We start from the raw sequence: 13,748 nt of genomic DNA on the forward strand, positions 1-13,748 counted from the left end.
CCCCTAATCCCATTAAAAACCCCAATATCCCATTAATACCCCCATACCCCATTAATACCCCACAATCCCATTAATAACCCCATAACCCCATTAATAACCCCATAATCCCATTAATAACCCCATATCCCCATTAAAACCCCTTAATCCCATTAATAACCCCATAATCCCATTAATAACCCCATAATCCATTAATAACCCCATAATCCCATTAATAACCCCATAATCCCATTAATAACCCCATAATCCCATTAATAACCCCATAATCCCATTAATAACCCCATAATCCCATTAATAACCCCATAATCCCATTAATAACCCCATAATCCCATTAATAACCCCATAATCCCATTAATAACCCCATAATCCCATTAATAACCCCATAATCCCATTAATAACCCCATAATCCCCTTAATAACCCCATAATCCCATTAATAACCCCATAACCCCATTAATAACCCCATAATCCCATTAATAACCCCATAATCCCATTAATAACCCCATAATCCCATAAATAATCCCATAATCCCATTAATAACCCCATAATCCCATAAATAACCCCATAATCCCATTAATAACCCCATAATCCCATTAATAACCCCATAATCCCATTAATAACCCCATAATCCCATTAATAACCCCATAATCCCATTAATAACCCCATAACCCCATTAATAACCCCATAATCCCATTAATAACCCCATAATCCCATATAAAACCCCATAATCCCATTAATAACCCCATAACCCCATTAATAACCCCATAATCCCATATAAAACCCCATAATCCCATTAATAACCCCATAATCCCATTAATAACCCCATAATCCCATATAAAAACCCCATAATCCCATTAATAACCCCATAATCCCATTAATAACCCCATAATCCCATATAAAACCCCATAATCCCATATAAAACCCCATAATCCCATATAAACCCCCATAATCCCATATAAAACCCCATAATCCCATATAAAACCCCATAATCCCATATAAAACCCCATAATCCCATATAACCCCATAAGTTATGGGGCCGTACCTGCCCCTCTCTCATCTGATAGGACAGCAGCCCCATAGAACCCCACATAAACCCACTTCTAACCCCACATAATTGCCATATAACCCCATAGAATCCCATATAAAACCCCATAATCCCATATAAAACCCCATAATCCCATATAAAACCCCATAATCCCATATAACCCCATAAGTTATGGGGCCGTACCTGCCCCTCTCTCATCTGATAGCTCAGCAGCCCCATAGAACCCCACATAAACCCACTTCTAACCCCACATAATGCCATATAACCCCATAGAATCCCATATAACCCCATATAACCCCATAGAATCCCATATAAAACCCCATAATCCCATATAACCCCATAAGTTATGGGGCCGTACCTGCCCCTCTCTCATCTGATAGGACAGCAGCCCCATAGAACCCCACATAAACCCACTTCTAACCCCACATAACCCCATATAACCCCATAGAATCCCATATAACCCCATATAATCCCATATAAAACCCCATAATCCCATATAAAACCCCATATAATCCCATTAATAACCCCATAATCCCATATAAAACCCCATAATCCCATATAACCCCATAAGTTATGGGGCCGTACCTGCCCCTCTCTCATCTGATAGGACAGCAGCCCCATAGAACCCCACATAAACCCACTTCTAACCCCACATAATGCCATATAACCCCATATAACCCCATATAACCCCATAGAATCCCATATAAAACCCCATAATCCCATATAAAACCCCATAATCCCATATAACCCCATAAGTTATGGGGCCGTACCTGCCCCTCTCTCATCTGATAGCTCAGCAGCCCCATAGAACCCCACATAAACCCACTTCTAACCCCACATAATGCCATATAACCCCATAGAATCCCATATAACCCCATATAATCCCATATAATCCCATATAATCCCATATAAAAACCCCATAATCCCATATAACCCCATAAGTTATGGGGCCGTACCTGCCCCTCTCTCATCTGATAGCTCAGCAGCCCCATAGAACCCCACATAAACCCACTTCTAACCCCACATAATGCCATATAACCCCATATAACCCCATATAACCCCATAGAATCCCATATAAAACCCCATAATCCCATATAAAACCCCATAATCCCATATAAAACCCCATAATCCCATATAAAACCCCCTAATCCCATATAACCCCATAAGTTATGGGGCCGTACCTGCCCCTCTCTCATCTGATAGGACAGCAGCCCCATAGAACCCCACATAAACCCACTTCTCACCCCACATAATGCCATATAACCCCATATAACCCCATATAACCCCATATAACCCCATAGAATCCCATATAAAACCCCATAATCCCATATAACCCCATAAGTTATAGGGCCGTACGTGCCCCTATCGCCCCATAGAACCCCACATAAACCCACTTCTAACCCCACATAATGCCATATAACCCCATAGAATCCCATATAACCCCATAGAATCCCATATAAAACCCCATAATCCCATATAAAACCCCATAATCCCATATAACCCCATAAGTTATGGGGCCGTACCTGCCCCTCTCTCATCTGATAGGACAGCAGCCCCATAGAACCCCACATAAACCCACTTCTAACCCCACATAATGCCATATAACCCCATAGAATCCCATATAAAACCCCATAATCCCATATAACCCCATAAGTTATGGGGCCGTACCTGCCCCTCTCTCATCTGATAGCTCAGCAGCCTGACGTAGACGGGGCCGGGTCCGGTGTGAGCCACGGGGGGGGGGATGGTGACGGTGGTCCCGGGGTCCCCCCCTATAAGGGGCAGCTCTATGGGGTCGGGGGGCAGCGCCAGGACCCTACACAGCCCCACAGGGGGGGGACGCGGCCGCTGCTACTGACTATGGGGGGAAACAGTGGGGTGAGGGACCCATATATAGGGGGGGAGTCATAATCCTATATGGGAACCCCATAATCCCATATGGGGACCCCATAATCCCATATGGGAACCCCATAATCCCATATGGGAACCCCATAATCCTATAGAGAACCCCATAATCCCATATGGGAACCCCATAATCCCATAGAGGAACCCGTAATCCCATAGAAGAACCCATTAATTCCATATGGAACCCCCTTAATCCCATATGGGAACCCCATAATCCTATAGAGAAACCCATAATCCCATAAAGAAAGACTGGTATCCCATAAAGGAACCCCATAATCTCATATGGGAACCCCATAATCCCATATAGAAACCCATAATCACATATGGGAACCCCATAATCCCATAGAGGAACCCCATAATCCCATATGGGAACCCCATAATCCTATAGAGAAACCCATAATCCTATAGAGGAACCCATAATCCCATATGGGAACCCCATAATCCCATAGAGAAACCCCATAATCCCATTTGGGAACCCCATAATCCCATAGAGGAACCCATGATCCTATAGAGGAACCCTTAATCCCATATGGGAACCCCATAATCCTATAGAGAAACCCATAATCCTATAGAGAAACCCATAATCCCATATGGGAACCCTGATATCCCATAGAGGAACCCATAATCCCATAGAGAAACCCATAATCCCATATGGGAACCCTTAATCCCATATAGAAATCCCATAATCCCAGATAGGAACCCCATTATAAGGAAGAACACCATAATCCCATATGGGAACCCCATAATCCCATATAGGAACCTATAATCCTATAGAGGAACCCATAATCCTATAGAGAAACCCATAATCCAATATGGGAACCCCATAATCCCATAGAGAAACCCATGATCCTATAGAGGAACCCCATAATCCCATATGGAAACCCCATAATCCCATATGGGAAAGCTGATATCCCATATGGGAACCCCATAATCCTATAGAGGAACCCATAATCCTATAGAGAAACCCCATAATCCCATATGGGAACCCCATTATAACATATAGGAACCCCAAAATCCCATATGGGAACCCATAATCCTATAGAGAAACCCCATAATCCCATATGGGAACCCCATAATCCTATAGAGAAACCCCATAATCCCATATGGGAACCCCATAATCACATATGGGAACACCATTATAACATATAGGAACCCTGAAATCCCATATGTGGACCCCATAATCCCATAAAGAACCCCCATAATCCTATAGAGGAACACATAATCCTATAGAGGAACCCATAATCCTATAGAGAAACCCCATAATCCCATATGGAAACCCCATAATCCCATATGGGAACCCCATAATCCTATAGAGGAACCCCATAATCCTATAGAGGAACCCATAATCCCATAGAGAATCCTATATAGAAAGCACATAATCCTATAGAAAGCCTCATAATCCCATAGAGAAACCCATAATCCCATATGGGAACCCCATTATAACATATGGGAACCCCATAATCCTATAGAGAAACCCATAATCCTATAGAGAAACCCATAATCCCATATGGGATATCCCATATGGTCCCATTTAATCCCATTTTGGGCCCATTTAAGCCCATTTTGGGTCTTTTTGGGCCCATTTTGGGTTATTTTGGGCCCATTTTGGGTCACTTTGTTCCCATTTAATCCCATTTTGGGTCATTTTGGGCACGTTTTGGGTCACTTTGGGCCCATTTTGGGTCATTTTGGTCCCATTTGGAGCCATTTTGGTCCCATTTCAGCCCATTTTGGGTCATTTTGGGCCCATTTTGGGTCATTTTGTTCCCATTTAATCCCATTTTGGTCCCATTTAATCCCATTTTGGGTCATTTTGGGCCCATTTAATCCCATTTTGGTCCCATTTAATCCCATTTTGGGCCCATTTGGTCCCATTTTGGGTCATTTTGGTCCCATTTAATCCCGTTTTGGGTCATTTTGGTCCCATTTTGGGTCACTTTGGTCCTATTTGGTCCCATTTTGGTCCCATTTTCAGCCCATTTTGGTCCTATTTGGGCCCATTTTGGGTCATTTTGTTCCCATTTAAGCCCATTTTGGTCCTATTTTGGGCCCATTTTGGGTCATTTTGTTCCCATTTTGGGTCATTTTGTTCCCATTTTGGGTCATTTTGGTCCCATTTAAGCCCATTTTGGGTCATTTTGGGCCCATTTAAGCCCATTTTGGTCCTATTTTGGGCCCATTTTGGGTCATTTTGTTCCCATTTGGGGCCCATTTTGGGTCATTTTGGTCCCATTTAATCTCGTTTTGGGTCATTTTGTTCCCATTTAAGCCCATTGTGTCCCATTCCATCCCATAATACTCACAGCCAGCAGCTGGCTCTCAGTCCTATTAGATCCCATTTTGGGTCATTTTGGTCCCATTTAAGCCCATTTTGGTCTCATTTAATCCCATTTTGGGCCCATTTTGGGTCATTTTGGTCCCATTTAAGCCCATTTTAGGTCATTTTGGGCCCATTTTGGGCCCATTTAGGTCCTATTTGTTCCCATTTTGGGTCATATTGGGCTCATTTGGTCCCATTTTGGGTCATTTTGGTACCATTTAAGCCCATTTTAGGTCATTTTGGTCCCATTTTCAGCCCATTTTGGGTCATTTTGGACCCATTTTGGGCCATTTTGGTCCCATTTTGGGACATTTTGGTCCCATTTCAGCCCATTTTAGGTCATTTTGGGCCCATTTAGGTCCTATTTGTTCCCATTTTGGGTCATTTTGGGCCCATTTTGGGTCATTTTGGGCCCATTTAATCCCATTTTGGTCCCATTTAATCCCATTTTGGGTCATTTTGGGCTGATTTTGGTTGATTTTGGGTTACTCACAGCCAGCAGCTGGCTCTCCGTCAGGTTCCAGAAGCTTTTCCAAAACCCCACGTCCAGTCGCTGCGTCAGACGCTCAAACTCGGCCCCACGGAGCTCGGGGTCCAGAGCGTAACGGCTGCCCCACAGCAGGGAGCCCGCGGCCAGCCCTGCCCCATAGAGACACATAGAGACCCCATAGAAACACATAGGGACCCATAGAGACACATAGGGACACATAGGGACACATAGAGACCCATAGGGACACATAGAGACCCATAGCTGCCCCACAGCAGGGAGCCCGTGGCAAGGCCTGCCCCATAGAGACACATAGAGACCCCATAGAAACACATAGGGACACATAGAGACACAGAGACCCACAGAGACACATAGAGAACCATAGAGACACATAGAGACACATAGCTGCCCCACAGCAGGGAGCCCGCGGCAAGGCCTGCCCCATAGAGACACCATATAAACACATAGGGACACATAGGGACACATAGGGACACATAGAGACACATAGGGACCCATAGGGACCCATAGGGACCCATAGGGACCCATAGGGACACACAGAGACCCATAGGGACCCATAGAGACCCATAGGGACACATAGAGACACATAGGGACCCATAGAGACACATAGGGACACATAGAGACACATAGGGACACATAGGGACCCATAGCTGCCCCACAGCAGGGAGCCCGCGGCAAGGCCTGCCCCATAGAGACACATAGAGACCCCATAGAAACACATAGGGACACATAGGGACACATAGAGACACATAGAGACCCATAGGGACCCATAGCTGCCCCACAGCAGGGAGCCCGTGGCCAGCCCTGCCCCATAGAGACACGTAGAGACCCCATAGAAACACATAGGGACACATAGGGACACATAGGGACCCATAGGGACACATAGAGACCCATAGAGACACATAGGGACCCATAGGGACCCATAGCTGCCCCACAGCAGGGAGCCCGCGGCCAGGCCTGCCCCATAGAGACCATATAAATACATAGGGACCCCATAGGGACACATAGAGACACATAGAGACCCCATAGAAACACATAGGGACACATAGGGACCCATAGAGACCCATAGCTGCCCCATAGCAGGGAGCCCGCGGCCAGCCCTGCCCCATAGAGACACATAGAGACCCCATAGAAACACATAGGGACACATAGGGACCCATAGCTGCCCCACAGCAGGGAGCCCGCGGCCAGCCCTGCCCCATAGAGACCATATAAATACATAGGGACCCCATAGGGACACATAGAGACCCATAGCTGCCCCACAGCAGGGAGCCCGCGGCCAGCCCTGCCCCATAGAGACACATAGAGACCCCATAGAAACACATAGGGACACATAGAGACACATAGAGACCCATAGCTGCCCCACAGCAGGGAGCCCGCGGCCAGCCCTGCCCCATAGAGACCATATAAATACATAGGGACCCCATAGGGACACATAGAGACCCATAGCTGCCCCACAGCAGGGAGCCCGTGGCAAGGCCTGCCCCATAGAGACCATATAAATACATAGGGACCCCATAGGGACACATAGGGACACATAGGGACCCATAGAGACCCATAGAGACACATAGCTGCCCCACAGCAGGGAGCCCGCGGCCAGCCCTGCCCCATAGGGACACATAGAGACCCCATAGAAACACATAGGGACACATAGGGACACATAGGGACACATAGAGACACATAGGGACACATAGAGACACATAGAGACCCATAGCTGCCCCACACCAGGGAGCCCGCGGCAAGGCCTGCCCCATAGAGACACATAGAGACCCCATAGAAACACATAGGGACACATAGAGACACATAGGGACCCATAGAGACCCATAGAGACCCCATAGAGACACATAGAGCCCCATAGAGCATCATAGAGACCCATAGAGCCCCATAGAGCCCCATAAAGACCCATAGAGCCCCATAGTGACCCCATAGAGCCCCATAGATCCCCATAGAGACCCCATAGAGCCCCATAGAGACCCATAGAGACCCAGAGTCCCCATAGAGCCCCATATAGACCCATAGAGACCCCATAGAGCCCCATATAGACCCATAGAGACCCCATAGAGACACATAGAGCCCCATAGAGCATCATAGAGACCTCATAGAGACACATAGAGCCCCATAGAGCATCATAGAGCCCCATAGAGCCCCATAGAGACCCATAGAGACCCCATAGAGACACATAGAGTTCAACAGAGCCCCATAGAGCCCCATAGCGCCCCATAGCCCCATACTGACCGAGCCCTGCCCCCCCGCAGTGGTAGATCTCCCCATAGGACACCATTACAACCCCATATAACCCCATAACCACACATTGTGACCCCATAGAGACCCCATAGATCCCTATAGAGCCCCATAGAGACCACATAGAGCCACACAGAGACCCCATAGAGCCCCATAGATACCCCATACAGCCCCACAGAGCCCCATAGAGACCCCATAGCGCCCCATAGAGCCCCATAGAACCCCATAGAGACTCCATAGCGCCCCATAGCGCCCCATAGCCCCATACTGACCGAGCCCTGCCCCCCCGCAGTGGTAGATCTCCCCATAGGACACCATTACAACCCAATATAACCCCATAACCACACATTGTGACCCCATAGAGCCCCATAGAGCCCCATAGAACCCCATAGAGACCCCATAGAGACCTCATAGAGCCCCATAAAGACCCATAGAGCCCCATAGAGCCCCATAGAGACCCCACAGAGACCCATAGAGCCCCATAGAGACCCCATAGAGTCCCATGGAGACCCCATAGAGCCCCATAGCACCCCATAGAGACCCCATAGAGCCCCATAGAGCCACACAGATCCCCATAGAGCCCCATAGAGCCCCCATAGAGACACATAGAGACACATGGGATCACACAGAGCCCCATAGAGCCCCATAGCGCCCCATAGCCCCATACTGACCGAGCCCTGCCCCCCTGCAGTGGTAGATCTCCCCATAGGACACCATTACAACCCCATATAACCCCATAGCCACACATTGTGACCCCATAGAACCCCATAGAGACCCAAAGAGACCCCATAGAGCCCCATAGATCCCTATAAAGACCCATAGGGACCCCATAGAGCCCCATAGAGACTCCATAGAGACCCATAGAGCCACACAGATCCCCATAGAGCCCCCTGGAGCCCCATACAGCCCCCATTGAGACCCATAGAGCCCCATAGCGCCCCATAGCCCCATACTGACCGAGCCCTGCCCCCCCGCAGTGGTAGATCTCCCCATAGGACACCATTACAACCCCATATAACCCCATAGCCACACATTGTGACCCCATATAACCCCATAGAGCCCCATAGAGCCCCACAGAACCCCATACAGACCCCATAGATCCCCATAGCGCCCCATAGCCCCATACTGACCGAGCCCTGCCCCCCCGCAGTGGTAGATCTCCCCATAGGACACCATTACAACCCCATATAACCCCATAGCCACACATTGTGACCCCATAGAGCCCCATAGAGCCCCATAGCGCCCCATAGCGCCCCATAGCCCCACACTGACCGAGCCCTGCCCCCCCGCAGTGGTAGATCTCCCCATAGGACACCATTACAACCCCATATAACCCCATAGCCAGACATTGTGACCCCATAGAGCCCCATAGAGCCCCATAGCGCCCCATAGCCCCATACTGACCGAGCCCTGCCCCCCCGCAGTGGTAGATCTCCCCATAGGACACCAGGCCGATGGCGATGCTCTGCAGGAGGGGCCTCATGGACGGAACAAACTGGGCACAAATAAAAGGGGGAGGGGACACACACACACCCCATTGAAATCAGCAGTGACCCCATTGATCCCATTGATCCCATTGATCCCATTGATTCCATTGAGCCCATTGATCCCATTGATTCCATTGAGCCCATTGATCCCATTGATTCCATTGAATCCATTGATCCCATTGACTCCATTGACTCCATTGAGCCCAGTAGCCCCATTGACAACAATGGAGCCATTGAGCCCATTGATCCCATTGAACCCAATGGCCCCATTGACTCCATTGACCCCATTGACTCCATTGATCCCATTGACTCCATTGACCCCATTGACTCCATTGACCCCATTGACCACTATGGCCCCATTGACTCCATTGACCCCATTGACTCCATTGATCCCATTGACTCCATTGAGCCCATTGATTTCATTGACCCCATTGATTTCATTGACCCCATTGATTCCATTGACTCCATTGACTCCATTGATCCCAGTAGCTCCATTGACAACAATGGAGCCATTGATCCCATTGACCCCATTGTGCCCAATGGCCCCACTGAGCCCATTGACTCCATCGATCCCATTGACTCCATTGACCCCATTGAAGCCCATTGAGCCCAATGGCCCCATTGACTCGAATGGCCCCATTGACTCGAATGACCCCATTGACTCCATTGAGCCCAATGGCCTCATTGACTCCATTGACCCCATTGAGCTCATTGACCCCAATGGCCCCATTGAGCCCATTGACTCCATTGATCCCATTGATTCCATTGACCCCATTGACTCCATTGACCCCAATGGCCCCATTGAGCCCATTGACTCCATTGAGCCCATTTGATTTCATTGACCCCATTGACCACAATGGCCCCATTGATTCCATTGACTCCATTGACTCCATTGATCCCAGTAGCTCCATTGACAACAATGGAGCCATTGAGCCCATTGATCCCATTGAACCCATTGACCCCATTGAACCCAATGGCCCCATTGACTCCATTGACCCCATTGAACCCAATGGCCCCATTGACTCCATTGACCCCATTGACTCCATTGATCCCATTGACTCCATTGAGCCCATTGATTTCATTGACCCCATTGACCACAATGGCCCCATTGATTCCATTGATTCCATTGACTCCATTAATCCCAGTAGCCCCATTGACAACAATGGAAGCCATTGAGCCTATTGAGCCCATTGACTCCATTGACCCAATTGAATCCATTGATCCCATTGACTCCATTGACCCCATTGAATCCATTGACTCCATTGACCCCATTGACTCCATTGACCCCATTGACTCCATTGACCCCAATGGCCCCACTGACCCCATTGACCCCATTGCCCCCATTGACCCCAATGGCCCCATTGACCCCAATGGCCCCATTGAGCTCAATGACCCCAATGGCCCCAATGACCCCAATCTTCCCATTGAGCCCAATGGCCCCATTGACCCCACTGACACTATTGACCCCATTGACTCCATTGACACCAATGACTCTATTGACCCCATTGACTCCATTGAGCCCATTTACGCCATTGACCTCATTGAACCCATTGACCCCATTGACCCCATTGACCCCATTGAACCCAATGACTCCAACAACCTCATTGACCCCAACAACCCCATTGACCCCAATGGCCACATCAACCCCAATTTTCCCATTGACCCCAATGGCCCCATTGACCCCATTGACCCCATTGACTCTATTGACCCCAATGGCCCCATTGACCCCAATGGCCCCAACGACCCCAATCTTCCCATTGACCCCAATGGCCCCATTGACCTCAATCCCCCCATTGCCCCCACTGCCCCCATAGCCCCCATTGCCCCCATCCCTTACCTGGAAGCCCAGGCACCTGCCATAGAAGCACCCGCAATGCATGGTGCTGTACTCCTCCAACACCGCGTCCCCCAATCCCGACTCCTCGCTGGCAAACAGCGCCCCCTGGGGGCTGGAGGCCAAAACCCCTTGCGCCAAACACAGCAGGGCCCTCAGCTGCCCCACAGCCGCCCCATAGGGCGCCCCATACATCAATTGGCCCCATTGAGCACTATGGCCCCATTGAGCCCATTGAGCCCATTGAGCACTATGGCCCCATTGACCCCATTGAGCCCATTGAACACTATGGCCCCATTGAGCCCATTGAACACTATGGCCCCATTGAGCCCATTGAACACTATGGCCCCATTGACTCCATTGACCCCATTGACTCTATTGATCCCATTGAGCCCATTGACCCCATTGACCCCAATGACTCTATTGACCCCATTGACTCCATTGATCCCATTGACTCTATTGAGCCCATTGACCCCAATGGCCCCATTCAACCCAATGGCCCCATTGACCCCAATGGCCTCATTGACCCCATTGACTCCATTGACCCCATTGACTCCATTGACCCCATTGACTCCATTGACCCCAATGGCCCCACTGACCCCATTGAGCCCATTGACCCCATTGAGCCCATTGACCACTATGGCCCCATTGACCCCACTGACCCCATTGACTCCATTGACCCCATTGACTCCATTGAGCCCATTGACTCCATTGACTCCATTGAGCCCATTGACCCCAATGGCCCCAACGACCCCAATCTTCCCATTGACCCCATTGCCCCCATTGACCCCAATGGCCCCATTGACCCCATTGACCACAATGGCCCCATTGACCCCAATGGCCCCATTGACCCCATTGAGCCCAATGGCCCCATTGACCCCATTGACCCCATTGACTCTATTGACCCCATTGACTCCATTGACCCCATTGAGCCCAATGACCCCATTGAGTCCAATGGCCCCAACGACCCCAATCTCCCCATTGACCCCAACAACCCCATTGACCCCAATGGCCTCATTGACCCCATTGACCCCATTGACCCCATAGCCCCCATTGCCCCCACCCCTTACCTGGAAGCCCAGGCACCTGCCATAGAAGCACCCGCAATGCATGGTGCTGTACTCCTCCATTGACCCCAATGGCCCCATTGACCCCAATGGCCCCATTGACCCCAATCTCCCCATAGCCCCCATTGCCCCCATTGATCCCCTTACCTGGAAGCCCAGGCACCTGCCATAGAAGCACCCGCAATGCATGGTGCTGTACTCCTCCAACACCGCGTCCCCCAATCCCGACTCCTCGCTGGCAAACAGCGCCCCCTGGGGGCTGGAGGCCAAAACCCCTTGCGCCAAACACAGCAGGGCCCTCAGCTGCCCCAGAGCCGCCCCATAGGCCTCCAATTCAGCCACGTTATGCTCCTTCCTAAAGAACACGCTCTTCCTTCGGGCCGAGACGTAGCGACACTTGGCCACGGCGTGAGCCAAACAACGTTTGGTGGCTGCCACTAAACTCCTGTATCCGTTGCCTGGGCTGGATGGATCCAAGTCGAAAAGGTGTTGGAGCCTTTGGAGGTGCCTCAATGGAGCCTCCAGGCGGGAGCCGTGATGGCGGAGCAGGAGGAAAGCGGAGGCGAAACGACGCCCCACGGCCGAGTCCGTGCTCAGGAAGAACGAGGCGTTGTCCGACGTTAAGGACGAAAGGGAGCGGAATAAAGGGCGGGGGTCTGGAGTCGGGGGGGGGTCCATTGTATGGGGGGTATAGGGGGGGATATGGGGTTTTAGAGTGGAGTTATGGGGGGTTATGGGGGGATATGGGGGGATATGGGGGGATATAGGGGGTTATAGGGGGTATAGGGGGGGGTTATGGGGTTGTAGAGTGGGGTGATGGGGGGATATGGGGCAGTTATGGGGGGATATGGGGGGTTATAGGTGGGATATGGGGGGTTATAGGCGGGATATGGGGGGATATGGGGGGGATATGGGGGGTTATGGGGTTGTAGAGTGGGGTTATGGGGGTTATGGGGGGGATATAGGGGGATATGGGGGGATATGGGGGGTTATGGGGGGATATGGGGGGATATGGGGGGGGATATGGGGGGATATGTGGGGTATGGGGGGATATAGGGGGTTATAGGGGGGTTATGGGGGGATATGGGGGATTATAGGGGGGTTATGGGGGGATATAGGGGGATATGGGGTGGATATGGGGGGTTATGGGGGGATATGGGGGGATATGGGGGATATGAGGGGGGATATGGGGGGGATATGGGGGGATATGGGGGGTATGGGGGGAATATGAGGGGGATATGGGGTTTTAGAGTGGAGTTATGGGGGGTTATGGGGGGATATGGGGGGGATATGGGGTGGATATAGGGGGATATGGGGTGGATATAGGGGGTTATGGGGGGTTATGGGGT

At 50.2% G+C, this 13,748-nt stretch overlaps 1 protein-coding gene and 1 pseudogene across 1 annotated transcript in view; both read right to left on the minus strand.

The window, feature by feature from the left end:
* The window catches only part of LOC107307769 (hormone-sensitive lipase-like), a 19,810-nt gene extending 8,160 nt beyond the window's left edge, over window positions 1-11,650 (minus strand). The window contains 5 exon segments of the mRNA XM_085533447.1: window positions 2,709-2,876; window positions 2,878-2,898; window positions 5,759-5,904; window positions 9,416-9,506; window positions 11,336-11,650. Coding sequence (XP_085389573.1) covers window positions 2,709-2,876; window positions 2,878-2,898; window positions 5,759-5,904; window positions 9,416-9,506; window positions 11,336-11,527 — 618 coding nt within the window. The 5' untranslated portion in view covers window positions 11,528-11,650.
* Window positions 11,651-12,398: 748 nt separating this feature from the next.
* On the minus strand, window positions 12,399-13,096 carry LOC146751935 (hormone-sensitive lipase pseudogene; annotated as a pseudogene).
* Between the last annotated feature and the right edge of the window lie 652 nt (window positions 13,097-13,748).

Source organism: Coturnix japonica, unplaced genomic scaffold (genome assembly GCF_054131305.1).
Source record: "Coturnix japonica strain WE unplaced genomic scaffold, WE-NBRP24 Scf060, whole genome shotgun sequence".
In the NCBI taxonomy this organism is placed as follows: domain Eukaryota; kingdom Metazoa; phylum Chordata; class Aves; order Galliformes; family Phasianidae; genus Coturnix; species Coturnix japonica.